This window comes from Halictus rubicundus, chromosome 13, assembly GCF_050948215.1.
Source record: "Halictus rubicundus isolate RS-2024b chromosome 13, iyHalRubi1_principal, whole genome shotgun sequence".
Classification (NCBI taxonomy): domain Eukaryota; kingdom Metazoa; phylum Arthropoda; class Insecta; order Hymenoptera; family Halictidae; genus Halictus; species Halictus rubicundus.
Genome location: NC_135161.1, coordinates 7,863,749 through 7,883,652, shown reverse-complemented (window position 1 = coordinate 7,883,652; position 19,904 = coordinate 7,863,749). Strand labels below are relative to the sequence as shown.

The following is a 19,904-nucleotide window of genomic DNA, read 5'->3' as shown; positions in this document are numbered from 1 at the left end:
AAATGAGAAATCGGTGCTCGGAAATGGAGGAACTTTTTTCTGGTTTTTAAATGAACGAGTGGATGGTTTAAGAACATTCCAAACAAGCAAATCAAAAAAATTATTCTTCATTCACCTACACGACCCACAGGAGGTCGGCGAAGTTCCAGGAAAAATGAAGAACGTGAAGTTGTCCCCTTTCGCATGATTTTCCCAATATTCAAGTGCAATTTAGAAGGAAACTATTAGGAACTGCTGAGTTGGGTTTAGATGATTCGAATGCTTACATCTTCTAGGATTTAAAAGAATTTTGAAACAAGTAATTGTTGTTACGTTTCGAAGATTATAGTTTTTTCAAGCGAGCTCAAGTTTTTCGCCCGAATTTGAACCTTGAGTATGCACATCTCAGTCGGAGCCTAATAGAACCTAGCACCGACTATACCGCGACAAACTATGATTTGTTGACCAATGCAAGAAAATTCATTTGCGATAACTTGCAACAAATCTGCCAGAAATTACAGACTTACTTCAGGAATATTAATGCAGAGGAACGGGTATATTAATTCCACTTATTCTATAATTTGTTTGAAACCTGTGTAATTAATAAGCACCGTGTAAACTCAAATTGATTTTTGTTGCAATTTGAAGCTGTAAATGTTACCCTTTTACCTATTAAATTTCATTCAATTATCTCGAACGGTTTAGAAGTTATTATTTTAGAGCGCCAAAATGGCATTTTCGCGATTTTCTCACTTCAAATTCGGATTTCGCTCGTTCAACTAAAACTCGCAAGATGGCCACCCGAGTCCTGTATTAGGTAGTTCTGTATTAGTTCAAGTATTAGGTCGTTGCATATGAAATGACCGGTTTCAGAATGCAATTTTACGAAGCACTTTAATCAAGAAATACTATTCTAATCTACGGGTTTATTACATATACCATTTGAGGGTACAAACCTAATCTTTCAAGTCCTACCATCAGTAACTTTCAAATGACATTTATCTCAACATCGGTCGATGTGACCGACGTGAATTCTGTTTATATGAGCGGAAAAATAAACATATTGACGACAACATTATGCAATGGTTGGTCAAAATGTGGTAGTAAATAAACGCACTAGAGGTCAATAACATAAAAATCTCAAAAACATAGATGACAATTAGCCTGCAGATTTTATGCATTTACGGCAAAAATGGGTAGGCATAATTTAAAACAGTAAAAACATTAAAAGAATTTACAAACACTGCTATATTATTTCCAATCTATTAAACATATTAAGAAAGAAAATTCTGTTTCACCCCAGTTTGTTGCAATTCTGAAAAATTATTTTATACTTTCTAGTCCGTCCTAAAAACGTGGTATATTAAAAATTTCTTTTCATTTAAATAATTATCTGCTTTTTAGTCTCGTGTGTGTTGTCCTCCAGTTCTCAGCTATGTTTAAAGTTCCAAGTCCCTAGCTCGCCGGGAAGTTGGTTTAACACTAGCTTTGCGGAGCACTCGAAGTGAATATTTTACATTACTTTATAATAATAAGAAGAATATATCTATTCAAGTTTTTTAGCCATTTTTTAGACAATATATACCTAAAGAAATAAATTCGTTGAGTAATTCCACGTAGGTGGATCTTCACGATCTCAATAATCGTAAATTAAAAACATTAGAATCCGTCATTTTGACGTGTCCCGTGAACCTAGTGTTAACATCAATGACAAAATTTGAACAAGACAAACAGACAGACAAGATGGCGAGTTAATAAAAACCTGGTGAAATACCGTTTGCCGAAATCTTACTGCGCAGATCGCATCCATCGAACGGAACATCTGGCTCGGTTCGGCAAAGATCGGCAAATAATGCCGCAACGCGGGCGACCGTGGAGCACGCGGCGAATTAGCGGGCGGAGGTTTATCGGGGCGATCGATCGTTTCGCGTCAATGGCCCGGAAAATATTCGAGCGTGTAGTTTTCGGTCGGCGTTCTGTTTTCGGCGGAACAACAACGCGGAAACTTTCACCGTGGCGACGAGACCGGACAGAGAAAAACGGACGATCGAGTTCGTCTCTCGTTCGAGCGGATAGTTTAAAGTCAAGTGCGCGACACCGCGTGTCTCTCCCCGCGGTTAATTTGTCGCGCGATCGCCGAGTCGCGTCGCATCGGGTCGCGCAGCGTCTTCGGAGCGTCTTCTTTTTCCCGTGCATGCAACTTTGTGCGGGCGTGGGCATTTAACGCGTCCAGCTGACCGTGCTGAAAACATAAGCGCAGCGCATCTGCCCGGCAAGCGTCGCGTCGGCGATGCGCTTTATCATCGTCGCATCGTACTTTTCCTCTCGGGGCCGCGTGATTCCACTTGCCGCGACGATATTGTCAATTGTTTAACGCATCGACCGCCAGCAATCGTTTCGTTGCTCACCTCCGTTGGTGAATTCTTTCGTTGAACCTCCTTTGCAAAATATTGTAATTATTTAACAGATGGAAGTCGCGAGACGTTTGAATATTATCCTGCGCACTATGGCTTTAGACGATAATGCGTGTAGAACTGAGTACAGTGATTTTTCTTTATATATGTCGCCAAGGCCTGGATGATAACAGAGTTGGGCAAAACGTCATTTCAATGACAATTACAATTACTCGCCAATTACTGTAATTTGAAGTTGCAGAAATAAAATTACAGTTACATGTCATTGTAATTGGTAATTGCAATTACTTGATGAATCACTGTAATTGCAATTGTGGCCCGCAATTACAACTACTGGTTGGGCCAAATTAATTGCAAGTACCAATTACAATTGTATGTAATTGTAATTTTATTTCTACAATTTCAAGTATTTTTAGTGCAATTACAAGTTATTGTAATTGGTAGTTGCAATTACTTGACGCTAAAATGGCACTAAAAAAAAAGTAATTTGATACCTATTTATTTATTTATACCTACTTATGTTTATACCTATGTATTTAACCCAAGAGGTTGTGGAGTGGAAATGCGGCCGGGTCGACTATTGTTCAATTGCTCATTTTTTTTGTTGGTATTTGTAATTCAATTACTGCAATTACAATGTAATTTTAATTGCTAAGACTTAATTTACAATCACAAGGTAATTTAAATTACAAGTAATTGCAATTACTTAGTTTCAAGTAGTAATTGAGGCTCTCAAGTAGTAATTGCAATCACTTACGATTACAGTAATTTTAATTGAGTCTAATAATTGCTTCAGTGTAATCGTTCTTTCAAACCACTAATTTTTATGTTTTGGACCATTTAACCGTTTTCTTATTGAAGTTATAGTCCACTTTTGCTCATGTAATTGAAGATGTAATTAAACACTCATGTAATTAATTACTGCCCAACTCTGGATGATAAACGTCGCGGAATTATCCCCACTACCGCGGGATATACCTCCTGGCGGGGCCCTCGAGCACACAGGTTGGAAAACTTTAAATTACGACCATTTTTCTTGGCATAAAAATTCTCAAAAGATTAATTATTTGTCTTTCATACATTTTAACCCGTTGCACTCGGACGTCCCCTCTAAGGGGACATCATGAGTCTAGAATCGATGGCTCCGAGTGCAAAGGGTTAAGTTTCATACAGTGATTTCTCTACATATGTCGCCAAGGTCTCGATGATAAATGTCGCGGAATTACCCCCACTACCGCGGAGTGTACCCTGGAGGGCCGCGGACAACGAGGAGAGTAAACATAACACGGCTCGGCTATGTCTTCTGGACGATACATGACATTGGCATGACCCGTGTTGTGGACATATATCGAGAATTCGCTGTATTTGACGCTAGACCTACCAAGCAATAAAAGCAACCGGCATACATTGCCTTATAATGACAAAAAAATTGCAGTTGTTTAGATTTCGTATCAGCTCATGGAAACATATTTATAATTTCAATATTTCTAAAAGAAAAGAGTAGGAGCAGGTCATCTCGACTTATCCGGTAACGTTAAACAAACTGCGGGGTTGCGGTCGTCACTTATCCGTGCCGGTGGCGGGCAACCGGCATACATTGCCTTATAATGACAACAAAATTGTATTTGTTTAGATTTCCTATCAGTTTTGTGTAAACATCTACCTCGATAGAGAAGTTTATTAAACAATTTTCTCGTGGAAACATACTTATAATTTCAATATCTCCGAAAGCAAACAGCAACTCATTTCGACTCATCCGGTAGCGTAAAGCAAACTGCGGGGTTGCGGTCGCCACTTATCCGTGCCGGTGGCGAGCAACCGGCATACATTGCCTTATAATGACAACAAAATTGCATTTGTTTAGATTTCCTATCAGTTTTGTGTAAACATCTACCTCGATAGAGAAGTTCATTAAACAATTTTCTCGTGGAAACATACTTATAATTTCAATATCTCCAAAAGCAAACAGCAACTCATTTCGACTCATCCGGTAGCGTAAAGCAAACTGCGGGGTTGCGGTCGCCACTTATCCGTGCCGGTGGCGAGCAACCGGCATACATTGCCTTATAATGACAACAAAATTGCATTTGTTTAGATTTCCTATCAGTTTTGTGTAAACATCTACCTCGATAGAGAAGTTTATTAAACAATTTTCTCGTGGAAACATACTTATAATTTCAATATCTCCAAAAGCAAACAGCCACTCATTTCGACTCATCCGGTAGCGTAAAGCAAACTGCGGGGTTGCGGTCGCCACATATCCGTGCCGGTGGCGGCGGACCTGTTAAACAACGGTTCTCGACGAGGCCCGCCGACCTTTCGTCCTGGAGGATCGAGGACAGAAAGGATATCGAACGTAAACGGGGAACGACTCGTCGCCGAGAGAGCTCTCCGTCGAAGCACGAGTCGGTGAAAGTAATTTCGAAGTTGGTAGTTGCACTAAAAATACTATCGGCCGCTCGACGGCGTAGAGGCAGTAGCGTACGAACGCCATTTTTCTCCCGGCTAGCGCAAGCTCCGCCGCGGGCTGCAAGAGGAGGGGGGGGAGGGGAGGGGCATGTTAATTTCCCCGCGTCCGGAGGCCTTGAGCGTCTATAATTAACGCCCGGCAAAAATGAGCGAAATTCTTCGCGAGTCGTTCTCATTGTTCGTTCGTGGGCGAGCATTTGTCCGAGTTTCCGAGATCTCCTGCGGACATTCCGCAGCGGCAGCGACCGGGGTCCTCGAAGGACGACCGATGTTTTCGCGACAGGTAGAAGGGAAAGTCGGTCCCGGAGGAACGGGAGAGAAGGGAAACGTAGAAAGAGTATGCGTTTAGGGGCGGAGGGGGGAGAGGGTTCGGACCCAGGGCTAGCCGTTCCCAGAGCCAGCCCGAAAGTTCCCCGCTGCGACGTCTGGCCCGATAATTTTTATTATTCCTCGCCCACGGACGACGACGCGTCATCCTTGCGCGGTCTCGGGCCTCTTCCACGAACCGGCCCGACCGTTTTCTCCACCTACGTTTGTCCCTCTCGACGCTCCCCAATTAGGGGAGGACGCTTCTTTGTCCTCCGATCGACTCGCGTTCGTTGCACCCGCGAGGCAATTGCAACCGCGTCGGAAACGCAACGCAACACGTGCATCGGGTGCACGCGCGAACGAAAATCGCATCCGGTACAACCGCAACCTCCCCTCCCTCCCCCCCCCCCCCCCCCCCCACGTTCGTTTCAGGTGTAATCCCGTCGCCTGTAAACCGCAGGATTCTTGTCTTTATTGGAAGGCACGATCATCGGGGAGACGGCGCGGAGCGGCCGATTTCCTCCGGGTATTCACGGCCACGAGTCACGGCGACGCTAATTATTCGTGTAAAAGTTTAAACGACTCCTGCCGCTGGTCATTGCGCCGTCTGTGGGGCAATTAGCCGGTTTTCCCTGTGCGTTCGTTCCTCTTCTTTTACGTTTTTCTGTTTTTTTTTTTATCTGGACGTTCCGGAAGAATGCTAAAACGCCTGGCCAGCCCCCCCCCCCCCAAAGACGATACCCCGAGCGACGTACTTATCTTATTAACGCCGGTTCTTTCAGGCTCGAGTGCGACGCGAAACGATCGTCACGGTGCTCGCTCTTCGGAACGACCCTGACAAAGTCCGACCGACCAAGCCTAGCCGGCCAGACAACCGCGAGACGGCCGAGCAAGCGTTTCGCGAACACTCGAAGCCGTTTCGTTGCGTGTTTGCTCGCCCGCGGGCAATAGCGACGCGGCGAACGATACACCGGAGCTGTGGGGATCCGCTCGCTCGAGATCCCGAGGCGGAGATCTCGCGAGGATTACCCTCGCCTAGGAACCGCTGGAGGGTTTTCACCCCTTTCTCGTTTGTTGATAAGCTCACGAGAGTTTTCCAGGAATTTCTAAGTTGAGTTCGAGGGGACCAAAATTTGTACCGCCCCTGGGGCCCCCGCTCGACTCGAGCCGCCACTGCTGGGAACACCGAGGAAAGGATAAGGCGACGGCGGATGATCATTCTCTCAATCGAGCGGACAGATTATTCTCGAACGTCCTTTCTTCGAGCCGATCAAAGCCAGGTAGGTTTCTCGCCTACAGCCTCTACGAACTAGACGGTAAAGGTGAAGGAATGCACGCGGTAGCCGTTCGAGTGCGACAGAGAACTGTGACGGACTGTAAGAGACATCTATAAATGAGGATTCGTACCGGGAACCGATTTCCCTGCGGTTCGGAAGATTCTCAAAAAATTCCGTTCGGAACCGACCACCGGCGGCCGATCTAGAGATCCAGAGATCGAGCAAGAGGTCAGAGCGGCGGTGAGACCGGAAATCTCGAAATTGCTGGTTCAACCATTTGCACTCGTAGCTATTTTAATTCGAAAACGAAATATTTCTTCCTAACTAGAATATTTCCCTACTATATAGGAGGGAAAGGGATAGAAGGGATATAGGGATATTTCCCATCTATATAGAAGGGAAAGGGACAGAAGGGATGTAGGGATATTTCCCTTCTATATAGAAGAGAAAGGGATAGAAGGGATACAGGGATATTTGGCTTCTATATAGAAGGGAAAGGGATAGAAGGAAAAGCGATAGAAGGGATATAGGGACATTTCCCTTTTATATAGAAGGGAAAGGGACAGAAGGGATGTAGGGATATTTCCCTTCTATACAGAAAGGTAAGGTATAGAAGAGATACAGGGATATTTTCCTTCTATATAGAAGGTTAAGAGATAGAAGGGATCCCTTCTATATAGAAGGGAAGGGGATAGAAGGGATACCTTCTATATAGAAGGGAAGGGGATAGAAGGGATACAGGAATATTTCCCTTCTATATAGAAGAGAAAGGGATAGAAGGGATACAGGGATATTTGTCTTCTACATAGAAGGGAAAGGGATAGAAGCATTTCAAATGCAACGTTCGGCGAGAACCTCGGATTTCGTCTAAGAGTCAGTCGCAAGAACCGCGCAACTGACTTACAACGAAAATTCACTGTATCGAGAATTCGCTGTACAGGGTGTAATGAAATGTTTGCATTTACTTTTATGCGGTCCCTCTCCACCGCACAAAAAGAAATTTTCTTTAACATGCTGTAAAAAATTCTTTCTTACAGCTATTTATGAAGTTTCTGAATATCTTTTCTTCGTGCGGTCCCTACCCACCGCACAAAAACAGTTTTGACTGCAGTATGTTTAAATTTTCCCAATATTTTTGCTACTTAAAATTACGCCTACCAATCTTTGTGATAAAATCCGCAGTCCAGCAATAATATAAAAAAATATTCTGAATAACGATACAGCAATTTCCAGTGACGCCTTACAGTCGTCGCTCACGAGTGCTAAGGGTTAAATGTCAGCGACGAGCATGAACGATGCTGTCCACGTTCCGGAGAAGGACGGAAAGAGTGGGAGATTAGATAGAGAGTAAGATCGTTGGAAGAACCCGTGGAACGAGAAGAAGAGGAGACAAGGGTTCGATGGTGGAACGAGGGCCGAGCAATAGGGCGAGAGGGGAGGTGGGTGGGTGGGGTGGGGAGTGGGAAGATTGGCAATGCAGTGATACGCAGCGCGGCAGCAGTGGCGCCGAAAATGCAATGCGGTGCGCCGGGACGACGGTGTCGGCGTCGGGCGTGGCGGATAACTGACCTCGACTCGACTCGTCTGGCTCTCGATCGGCCCGCCGCGCCGCGACTTTCCTCTGTCCCTTCGATGCAGCATCGTGCCAGCGAACGAACCCCCACTAGAACGACGCCGACGCCGACGCCAGAGGAACACCCGCTGACGTCGCGGCGCTCCTCGTCGTCCGCAACTTTTCTCCTCTAGCCGCCGACGATCGTGTTCCACCCTTCTCCATCCACCAGCGAGCTTTCGTTCTCGTCCTACGGTCAAATGGTCTGGGTTACCCCTCCGACGGCGACCTTACTCCCTCTACACCTGGCTCGCACCAGGTCCTCGATCCCTCGTCTCTCTTTCTACCTCTCTCTCTCTCTCTCCCTCTCTCTCTCTCTCTCTCTCTCTCTGTCTTCTCGCGTTCTTGCTCCCGCAGGCTCGTCGGTCCGCGTTGCTCGAGTTGTTCTCTCTGTCGGTCGGCGGTCGTCTGCTCTTCCGGCCTCGTCTGATCCGTTGGCTCGGTCTGGTCTAGTCTCGGCTCGACTCTGCTCTGCTCTGCTCTGCTCTGCTCTGCTCGTCTCGTCTCGTCTCGTCTCGTCTCCTGGCGGCCTTCCGCGCCCCTGGCAGATCGGCAGACAGCAGTCTGACTGTCTGGTTGCCGGGCAACGCGCCGCTGCCCGTCGCCGTCGATCAGAGAGGGTGAATTCAGCGATAGTTACGTGCCGGCATCGTGCACGGAGCAAATGCCCGCATCCCGTCGGACACACCTCCCGGCGCACCCCTCTCTCGGCGGAGCCGGTGCGAGCCGCCTCAAAGACCCTCTCGCTATTTCGAAAATTATTATTTCCCATCGTCATGGTCCCGAGGTCCTCCTCGCTACGGGTACTTCCGAACACGCGAGCCGAGCAGGGTAACCTCGTCCTCGTCCTCGTCCTCGTCGTCCGGAGGGGTTGAAACATGCGGGCCCGCACTTGCACGAGCAGGTGGAACGGTCTCTCTCTCTCTCTCTCTCTCGGTTTATCGATGGCCCAGTTTCCTTTTTTCCCGAGCGATAATTAGCAATTACGGCGGCTTCCTCTGCGGAACGTCGACGATAGGGGTTGTTGCGTGCCCGTTCCCCGAAATTAGCAGTCCCCGGTGCGAAAGAAACCACCTAAACGCCGATTCCCAGTGTACCGTCGAGAACAAGCTTGCTCGATGGACGTTCCTATCGGCCGCTACTCAGCCGCTGGTGTGGGTGTTAAAGGTTAAAGTCGTATGCGGCCGAGACAATTCCGAGACGCGCCAGTAGCATAGAAATCCGCGGGGTTAAATTTAGGTGACTTCGTTCCCTGGAATACAGACCGGCGGTTACGCTCTCCGGGGCTCTCTGTCCGGCGCGATCGATCGACAGTTCCGATTCGAGAACCGAGAGCCGATAAAGGGGAAGACTGCCGGCGACGTGCTGAAGAAGCCGCTGCCGCGTTTCGAACGCAAGAAATTCCCGTCACCACCAGACATCACCGGCACACGAGTTTCAGATTATTACATGCGGTTCGAACGCGTCCACTTATCCGTGACACAGCATCGATACAGCGTCTACTCGATACATGTCCAAAACACCGGTCCAGCCAGCGACACGTATCGTCCGGTAGACATACCCGAGCTTCGTGGGCCGTAGTGGGGATAGTTCCGCCACTTTTATGAGTCAGATGTTCGCGACATATATCGAGAGAAGATTGTACTTTTCTTTTCCCCGTTGGTGTGATAGGAACGAGTGCGCAGACGGTGGTCTGGCGTCGTTCAGGGACGGCATTGCTATCGCGTCACGCGAAACCGAGTAATTTCACGTGATACTCTCGGAGCGCGGGCCGTACACAATGCATTATTATTTCCCGTGTATGTGTCGCGACAGCACACCTGCGACACATAGTCTGTGCGCGAAGCGTGCGATACCGTTTAATCGGCGAAGGTGTCGAACGCAATCTCTCGCGGCTTTTCGATGGCTACCGTTGGCTTCGTTCTCACGAGGAATCGTTTTGCCGTGGCGAGGTGCAATGCCCCCTGAATGAATCGCACCGTTGCCATACGGTAGCGCAGCGCGGTAACGCACCGCGTAGAATGTTGCAACGCTAATCGCACGAAGACGCGGACGGTTCTCTCGATCGTCGAGGACGACGCCGATGGAGCGCGGGCGTCGGTTAATAATACGAAAGTTATTAATGGGTCCGAGTGAATGGTCGGCCGATGCGAGATCATTCTATCGGCGGCCGGTGCACGTGGGCGTGTTAACGGCGAGGATGGCCGTCGCAGCGAAACGACGACCGCGCGAGGCGCGACGCTACCGCGACCGCGGCTTGTGTCGCGCGATCGATGCGTTTGATGCATCGACGCCTTCGAAAAACGCATAGCGGCCGGAACCGCACTGCATGGGGATGGCATGGGGACGGTATGGCATGGCATGGCATGGCATGGCATGGCATGGCATGGCACGGCGACGCGTCGAGGAGCGTCAATATTTAGAAGAACCCGGCATTGTACGCCGAGATCGGACGCGCGGCACGAAAATACATCGACCGGCTCGCGGTTTACACGGCTACGCGTTACAACAACATTCCTTTGTTAGAAAAGCAATTCCTTTGGCCAATAAGGTTCGACTCGCGGGCTGACTCATAACGCAACCGTTCAGTGACTCAGAGCCCCCGGAGATTGTTAGCAATGTCTCCCGAGAAGACGTGGCATCGGAACCTGAATCATGAGAACGTCGCTACGCGACCGTCGGATACCGATACCTGTTCCACCGATGCTCGCGCCGTACAGTAGAAAACGCGAAATCGGAGCTCGAAAATCTTTTCTTTTTTCTGTTTTTAAATAGAGGAGTGGATGTTTTGAGAACATTCCGAGGAAGCGAATCCGAAAAATTATTTTTTAGCCCCCTCCAAGACCCACAGCAGGCCGGCGAAGTTCCAGGAAAAAATTAAGAACGTGAAATTGTCTACTTTAACATGATTTTCCCAATATTCAAGTGCAATTTAATAGAAAACTATTAGGAATAGCTGACCTGGGTTTAAAAAATACGAAAGCTTACATCTTCTATGATTTAAAACGATTTTAGAACAAGTAATTGTTATTAGGTTTTGAAAATTACAGTTTTCTCAAGTGAGCACAAGTTTTTCGCCTGATTTTGAACTGTACATATGCACATCTCAGCTGGAGCCTAATAAAACCTAGCACCGACTATATTGTGATAAACTATGATTTGACCAAAAATACAAAAAAATTCATTTGCGACAAATTGCAGAAAATATAGTTTTTTTTTTAATTTTTATCGTCCGAGTACCTCCTACCAAAGCCAAAAAAATACATTTGTGGCAACTTGCAACAAATCTGCCAGAAATTACAGATTTACTTCAGGAATATTAATGCAGAGGAACAGGTATATTAATTCCACCGTGTAAATTCAAGTTGATTTTTATTGTAATTTGAAGCTGTAGCCCTTTTACTTGTTAAATTTCATTCAATTATCTCGAACGGTTTAGAAGTTATTATTTTACAGCGCCAAAATGGCATTTTCGCCCACTGTGCGCCGATTTTCTCGCTTCAAATTCGGATTTCGTTCGTTCAACTAAAACTCGCAAGATGGCCACCCGAATCCTGTATTAGTTCAAGTATTAGGTCGTTGCATATGAAATGATCGGTGTCAGAATGCAATTTTACAAAGCGTTTTAATCAAGAAATACTATTCTAATCTACGGGTTTATTATATGTACCATTTGAAGGTACAAACCTAATCTTTCAAGTCCTACCATCAGTCTCTATCTGTAACTTTCAAATGACATTTATTTCAACATCGGTCAATGTGACCAACGAGTATTCTGTTTATATGAGCGAAAAAATAAACATATTGACGACAACATTATGCGATGGTTGGTCAAAATGTGGTAGTAAATAAACGCGGTACTAGTCAATAATATAAAAAGCTCAAAAATATAGATGATAACGAGACTGCAGATTTTATGCATTTAAAACAATAAAAACATTAAAAGAATTTGCAAATACTGTTATATCATTTCCAACCTATTAAGCATACTAAGAAAGAAAATAAACTTCTATTTCACTCCAGTTTGTTGCAATTCAGGTAGAAAATGTTTATTTCGCATAAACATCCGCAGCCTAATGGTAATCTAAATTAATCTGGAATTTCATTCAATTATCTCTAACGGTTTAGAAGTGATTATTTTAGAGCGCCAGAATGGCATTTCCGCCTATAAATTCGGATTTCGTTCGTTCAACTAAAACTCGCAAGATGGCCACCCGAGTCCTTCCACTTCGATCTCAACGAGCTTCTGCAAGATGGTACTTGCCTCTAATGCTGAAACGACCGATTTCAGAATGCAATTTTACAAAGCGTTTTAATCAAGGAATACCACTCTAATCTACAGGTTTATTATGTATACCGGTAGAAAAAACGGGAAGAAGAGCCGGAGGTACGGGCGAAAGAGTTTCCGGCGAGCTGGAGCCTCGCGTCGAAAAATTTAATGATATTAAAATATTGCAATTTATTCGGTATAACGTGTATATCATGGTCACGCAGCGAGGAAACCGCGATTAAGATTAAAAACTGAAAAATCCGGCACCTGCTGTGGCTTCTCGACGACCCAAATATTTCCGGATTCACCTTGCACCCGAATGCTATGTACGTACGGTTGAGTCGCTTAACGTTTCGTCGTACAGCTGTTCGCGCGACGATCTTTCCTCGTTTCTTTTTCGCAGGTAGGCGCGGAGTCGGTTTCCTGTAAGAAACGCCCTTTATCGCGCCGAACGATCGATGACGGTCGTAAAGCGACCGTTAGGGCCTTTGTCGCGGCGTTTCTTACCTGCAGAACGTGCGCCGAGAATTATGCCAGTGCCCCCCGAGCTCGTTTAGATTCCTGCCCCGAGCTTCGAAACGCGTTACTAAACGTAAACGTAAACCTAAACGTGAACGCTTGCTCGAGTATTTACTATACTCAGCTAAGGGGCCCAATTACTCTGGGGGCACTGTGCCTATATGAATTATACTTATTTTTAAAGCATAATGAATATTCAAAAAGAGATATTAAATTCTTTTCATTAAAATCACTTATATGGACCTCTTATTTTGAAGGTGGTCCATTTTTTACAAAATATGAGATATCACATAATTTGTACATTTGCATTTTATTTGTATCAACAGAAAATGGACTTGCACCACTTACAAAATGAACGGTCCACACATCTCTTTTTTAATATTGATTGCGCTTTAAAAATAAGTATAATTAATATAGACACAGTGATTGATACCTCGACAGTAATTGGATACTCGGACGATGAAAGATTCGCTCGTTTTGTTTTAAGTAAAAAATATCGTTTTATTCGAAATACGTAAATTTGTCGTTATAAAGCAAAACATTAGCGTAAATGCTAAAATTAATGCTACTCGTCGAAATATTCGTACAGTTTAATCATTCTCAACCTTACAATTAAAAATCCTTACCAATCGTAATGCTTACTCTCGAATTGTCAATACATCATCTGTACACAAACGCACTGTAAAACATTACACGCTCTCTCATACGTATACTATTTGTACAATAAAAGTTCGCTATATCGTGTAAAATGAGCGTGTATTTGTCGTTTATAACCGTTTGCACGGTTTGTTGTTCCGTGTCCGATGAATTTTTTCTCTACGTCGAGCTCCCGCTATGGTACCGCTCGAACCGTTTAATGTTTACGTTTATGTATATGCATATATGTGATATAGCTCCGTGTCGAAATATTGTCCCCGACATCCGGAGCGTTAGTCAACTTACGTCTCAACGACAATTTAGGTCTGTTAAGGAGTTCACTTTCGAGTATGCGTTCGTGCAGCAGAAACACGACACACGTATAGTCTGTTTCTCGCAATATAAACGTAACGTATCACATCCTGTAAACTGTAACACCTTAAGCATGATCCGGATCTTTTATCAAAATTATTTCAATTAATTTCTGCAAGCCACACGAAGGGAGGTACACAAGTGCGAACAAGCTCTATATTTCATGTTAATTGAAACTCGTACAGATCTCGCACGTCTGGTATTCAACGTGTTTACATAAATCGTGTTTGCGTTCGGTTGTAGGTATTCTGGTTATAAAATTAAATAAACTATAGCGACCGAAAGTGATACCCTGCCGACAGGACAGTTGGAGTTGTAAAAGCTTAATTAGACAATCTCGGTGCGTTTTTTTTTTTTCTTTCGAAGACGACGATCAATCGGATCGAATAGCGTGACAAAATTTCATAATACTCCGTTCAAATCGAACGGCGAACATAAAAGGAAGAAAACGTGGTGTAATCGTTCCGATTTCCCAATGTTTACTACCTGCACGTTATCTGCAAAGTATTCGCGCTTCATGGCGTTAACTATCCTCAAGCGGTTGACTAGACGTATACCTAACGTAATAGTAATCCAGCTATCACTTTCTACGTGTGGGTATATCGTATGCATGTTCAGCGACACTATGTGGAACAGAGACGCGACGAAGCTATACAGAAAAAACTAATACAGATCGTCCAAAGGTGTGCAGAGCGTACAAAGAAATTATTCTGTATATAATATGACATATGGTAGAAAGAAAAAAGTTCACAATAAAAAATCGAACGTTTTTTTATTGTGAATTTCGTTTATTGTATTTTACATTTTATAAGAAGAAAAATAAGCTTATCTTTATTATTGTTTTCTTTCTTTTTTACATACTTTGCAAAGGAATGTGTAGATAGTAAACAAGTAAAAGGTATTTAAAATTTCTGTAAAATATACGTTTTATACAGCATGAACTCACCATTTTACGATAATCTTGTTTTATTAAACACCTTCAAGCGTGTTGCCTAAATCAAGGGATCCTGGAAGATCTTCGCTGTTCGTTTAATTTCGAATGTTCTTTGTCAGATTTACGCTAGAATATATCAACGATATAAACGTGCAAAATTTCGTAAGGCCACATTCACGGATTTTGCTGTTTCCGCCCTGCAAAACAACATTAAAATATATTTCGTTCGCACAGTCTGTTCCCGTAAATTCAAAAATTAGAATTTAGTGCTGTACCTTGTAACCGTACTATGAAAATCAAAAAGTTGCTCCGGTTGAGCCGTCGGAGAACCGCCCGCGTTTTGCGACGGCATCGTTTTGATGGCTTCTTCTAGACACTTCGACAGCAACTAAACAACAAAAATGATCCTCGTTGAAGAAGAGGCCACTGCTGCCACTATTTCTGTTTATTGTAAACGCATCGTTGACTTACCTCTCTATTAGATAGGGACAATTCAACGAAGACGTCCGCCACGTCGGACAGCATGTAAGAAGACAACGAGAACACTGATGCGTGCAACAATCTCATCACTAAAGTTTGTCCTTTTTCTCGCAATATACGTTGCACCAATTCTCGTCGCATCGAATAGTCGCTTCGGTTCTGAAGGAGGATAACGAGAATAATCAATATTTATAGGATAACGGAATGCAACAGCGTTAAATCTTGAAACATTACCTCGTTGTTACGGCCGCAATGGAAAAGGTCGTAAAAGAATTTCATTACCGAGACATTTGCGTCCCTATGGTCTAAGCTACAGGCCATTAAGGCACAGTCGATTATACTACCTATTATAGCCGAGTGTAAGAAGGGAATGGGAGCCCTTTGTAAGAACCTGTTGACGAGAAATCGTATTTATGCAAGGACGAGGACTAGTCCCGAAGGAATTACTATTTTCCTAAAATTTTCCTATAATAACTATTTTCCTATACTAGGCAGGTCAGGCGCTAAATTCTATCGGCAGAATTTGGCTACCCTGCTTTTGTATCTAGCGTTTCTAGACCCTTAACGTCTGACCTGCCTAGAACAATGTTACCCTAAGGCAGAGGGTTTCGTACCTGGCGCATAATCTAAAAAGGTCGTCCACCGTGTCCGGATGATTTTTCAATCCATCCTGTTGTTGAAGGAGATTAAAAGTAGGCCCGATAAATGCTTCTAGCATCGCCAATAAACCGGAAACGCATTCCGGATCGATGGCGTATTCGTCAACTAATATTGAGCCAAGGTATAAAAAACAGCTGTGTTGATGCGCCGAGTATAATTGCACGATCTAAAAGTTCATACAACCCGTTGAACGGAGAACTGCATTAGAATGATTAGGTTTTTGTGGATACAGACCTGTTTGACGAGCGGTTCGAGAAGATGGGCGGAATGTTTTCCTACGCAACGCACTGCGAATCTCAAACAACGGCAGCATCTTTCCATCACCTTCGCATCCTGTTGATATGTTGTACATACATTTGACAATATCGGCCACATCTGTCATCGATAAAACAGATAAACATGAGAAACATTGAAATCCCTGGTCAACGGGCGAATTAATTTGTTAATGTTACGTTTCCAAGACCTACTTCGGTAACGGCGCTCTGACAAGGATGAGGTTCGTTAGGGTCATCGATTCGGAGGTCAGTATGCCTAAATATAGCAGCTAATCTATCTAGCCATATCAAAGGATCAGTCTTTGTTCCTATTTCAATTGGCATTCTACGTTCCATAATTTCGCAGAGCGGCCTAGCTTGGAACCAACATAATTCTTTCATTGCTTGAGTAATTTCGTCGCGCGGTAAGCTAGACATGATTATTGCTACGCCTATTGCAGAATAAAAAGTATCAAAAAATGTCCCTCTCGGTAATTTCCTCTTGTCAGAATGATGTTGCCCTTACCCTTGAGTAAACCAATGGCTGCGTCGTTGCTGATGGCGAAACTGTCGAGGGAACGTGCGATTTGCAACAACCCTGGAAAATGCGAGGCCATGTGCAAAGGACATGCTGTACATATACTCAATAATGCACCGCAGGCCGCGCTTCCTAAACCTTTTTGACTTAGGCAGGTCAGGAGGAAATTTAAAACAGGTTCTAGAACGATTTAAAAGAAACGTGTTAGTGTTGCATCAACGACTACAATTATAGGAAATTTTACCTAGAGATTGCGGATGATTATCTATCCATTCGCAGAGCTCTCCTAATAAAAGAATACTCGTGTGGCGTACAGCTATGTGTGTGTTCTCGGGTAAATTTAAGATAGCTTCTACCACTTTTGGAACTACATCGTTTTCTTTTCTGCAAATAGAACATCTTGGTGAAACGCGAGGAAAACGCTGGTTCTTTTTTGAACACCCGAAGAGACTCACGGTAAAATATTTTTTGCAACTGCTTGCATCACGAACAATGCAGCTTCAGTCGAATCCCACGTTGGTACGTGATTGGGTTGTCCCTGTGGACTTGGGCCACCCGTTAGAGATGAAAACATTTGTCGAAAACAGTGACTGCTTCCAACAACGAAGACGACATCTTTTATCAATTCGGACACGCGATTTCTGAAATCGGCGAATTCTTCCCCGCCAGCACCTTCCTCTACTAGACCCAGCTGTCGAACGAAATTTATGCATTGTAATGTCAGGATTCGAACGGAATTAATCTACATAAATACTGATTACTAACATGGTCCGGTTCCATTTGACAGTGCCTGCAGAGAGCTCCGATTAATCTCTCGATGTGAGGTCGGAATACAGCATTGAGGTCATCGCTGTTTCTTTGATAAAGAATTTCGGATAAGCGATACCACAGATTAAATGTTATTTGCGCCACCTAATAAAAGAAATTTTCGTCAAAAATCGGAAGCGAAGAACATTTCATTTAAAACAGAGCAAATACCTCGTAGTCGTGATGGCCGACGCATACTAAAACAAGGTCTAGGATTTTAATCGCATAATGCTGCTTCCCACCGACACAGCCGTTTATCATGGTTTCTAAAAACGTTTCAGCTAATTCCGTAAAAATTCGGCAATAATTTACCGACCTAAACGAATTTTTATAATTAATAAAAACATGTTTATCAAATAATTTGAGTAGCTACGCTTACTGATTCGATAAAAGTAGCAAGAATTGTTTACTTGTCCATATCTTCACAAGCAACGGATAAATGGTAAGGTTGTTCCAATGCTATTACACTAGTAAAAAGCCATAGTTGTAGTTGCTGCAATTGTATAGTTGATTCGCTATTATTATCACGGTTGCTATTACTATCTTCTTCTAGAACTTGTAAAATCACGCATATGCAATCCGCTGCTGCTTCGTGTAGCGGAGATACAGTAATATGGTTTCCGAGTATCTGGAGATCGAATGGCCATTAGATTTGAAAAGTCACACTTCAATTTACAACTACCGAGATAACTCACTTGAAGCGTATATACAATAACATCGCTCGTTGGTACAAGAGGGATAGCATGCACCGCGATCCAACTTGTAAAACATCTGAGAATTGTAGCACGAATGTGTACGCTCTCTCCACCGTTTTTTAAACACATTTTCTAAAAATTGAATATGAATTAACAAGTGATAATACCAAACTATTTGATCCATTTCATCGTACTCACGAAAAACTCGGTTACTGTATCCGCGCTTGCATTGAGCTCTTGTAATATGTGTTGTCTGCGATTGGCTCCTAGTCTATACCATTGGATTTAAATTAAAGGATTAAAAAATGATTTAGCGTGTATCATAGTTCTAGCTAGAATTCTCTAATACCTAAGAGATCTTGAATTAACTTCTTCTGGCAATACTGTCATTACTTCGAGCAATGGCCATAAATTACTAGTCGATCCTCCGAATCTGTTGATTAAATCTACAACCGGTTTTTGCCACGAAGACATTTGCAGCGCAAGATCAGCCAGTGCCAAGCATAACTGTAATTATAATTACGATTACACGAAGGAACGTAGACGCTACAATGTAAAACATCGATAAGAAATCTATAAACCTGCGTGACAATGGCCAGATTTGTGTTTTCATTGGTTTGCGATATGTGATTCATTAAAGAATCTCTCAGAGCTACATGAGCCTCTGCGGGTAGCTCTTGAAAACACAGTTGTATCTTAGTACGCATTGTCTGTGCAGCAAAGTAACAAGAGTGTACGTCTCGTTTTTGCAGCAACATTTCGTTCGCTATTTTCCATGCAAAAACCTGGAACAAAACGCGAGTGAAACAATTGCTATTTGTCACGGGTGATATTACACGAAAATTCCAACGAAGAAATACGAATAAACGGTATGTAAGGTTAGAAAGTACTTGGTCTGTTCTTATTTCACAATTGTACTTTTACGTGATGGTTCGAATACAGGTTCAACGATAATCGTACGATCATCGTGGTAACAAGATACAGTAATTGCAAAACATATAAGAACAGAAAATAGTTAACTAGAGTCAATGAAAGACCGCTAACAAGTAGCTCACCGATTTTTGTAATTCGTCCAACCATTGCGACGTTTTTGAAGGATCCGAATAATTGTACAAAGAATACACGGCCTGGTAGACGGTTTCCAGGTCAGGTGGTAACTCCATTCTTCAAAAAATATTCGTTTTCTTTGTAATCTCCATACAGTTCTCTCACTGACAACAGAACGGTCGCGTTTATTAGACCCACATCCAACCTATAAGACCAACTTGTACAACCACGAAAAAGTTCTCATTCACGCTGTCAGCGCATATTCTGCTTTATCGACTTGCAGCAAATAATTTTTACTTTCCGTTAATCGTCTAAATTGCCCAAAACAGACAAAAAACACATTCGTTTGTGGAAAATCGTCTCCTTATACATTGCAACACGGATTAATCGTAAAATAGAAATAATGTATAAAATATTATGATTATCATAATTATTACTGATAAGTTATCAATGGGAATTCAATTATGGGAGTCTGTTAACGTATTAACGCTGAGTGTCCTATTTCAACGATGCTGTCGCTTTTAATCTTTTATCGTCATTATTTGTATGTACCGTAAAAAATCGAAATGAAAGCGTCCAGAAAATAGGACAAGATAGAATTTCATTCGAAATTAGAAAATTTCCGTCGTATC

At 43.6% G+C, this 19,904-nt stretch overlaps 1 protein-coding gene across 1 annotated transcript; it reads right to left on the bottom strand.

Moving 5' to 3' along the window:
* Positions 1–13,302: 13,302 nt before the first annotated feature.
* Tnpo-sr (transportin 3) lies at positions 13,303–19,777 on the bottom strand. The gene is made up of 18 exons (XM_076799702.1): positions 19,281–19,777; positions 18,807–19,010; positions 18,575–18,732; positions 18,424–18,496; positions 18,226–18,357; positions 17,941–18,158; positions 17,702–17,846; positions 17,489–17,635; positions 17,179–17,414; positions 16,968–17,107; positions 16,712–16,903; positions 16,399–16,637; positions 16,166–16,306; positions 15,886–16,097; positions 15,506–15,662; positions 15,263–15,430; positions 15,067–15,179; positions 13,303–14,988 (listed from the first exon to the last, which is right to left on the bottom strand). The coding sequence occupies exons 1-18, from the start codon at positions 19,386–19,388 to the stop codon at positions 14,928–14,930; spliced, it is 2,844 nt and encodes a 947-aa protein (XP_076655817.1). The 5' UTR covers positions 19,389–19,777; the 3' UTR covers positions 13,303–14,927.
* Positions 19,778–19,904: the final 127 nt, after the last annotated feature.

Excerpts from the sequence above, each read along its gene's own strand:
- Tnpo-sr (XM_076799702.1), bottom strand. The coding sequence starts at position 19,388 with ATGGAGTTACCACCTGACCTGGAAACCGTCTACCAGGCCGTGTATTCT. Across the intron at positions 16,638-16,711 it reads AGCCATTGGTTTACTCAAGG|GCGTAGCAATAATCATGTCT; the intron begins GTAAGGGCAACA and ends ATTCTGCAATAG. Across the intron at positions 15,180-15,262 it reads TGTCCCTATCTAATAGAGAG|TTGCTGTCGAAGTGTCTAGA; the intron begins GTAAGTCAACGA and ends TTTGTTGTTTAG.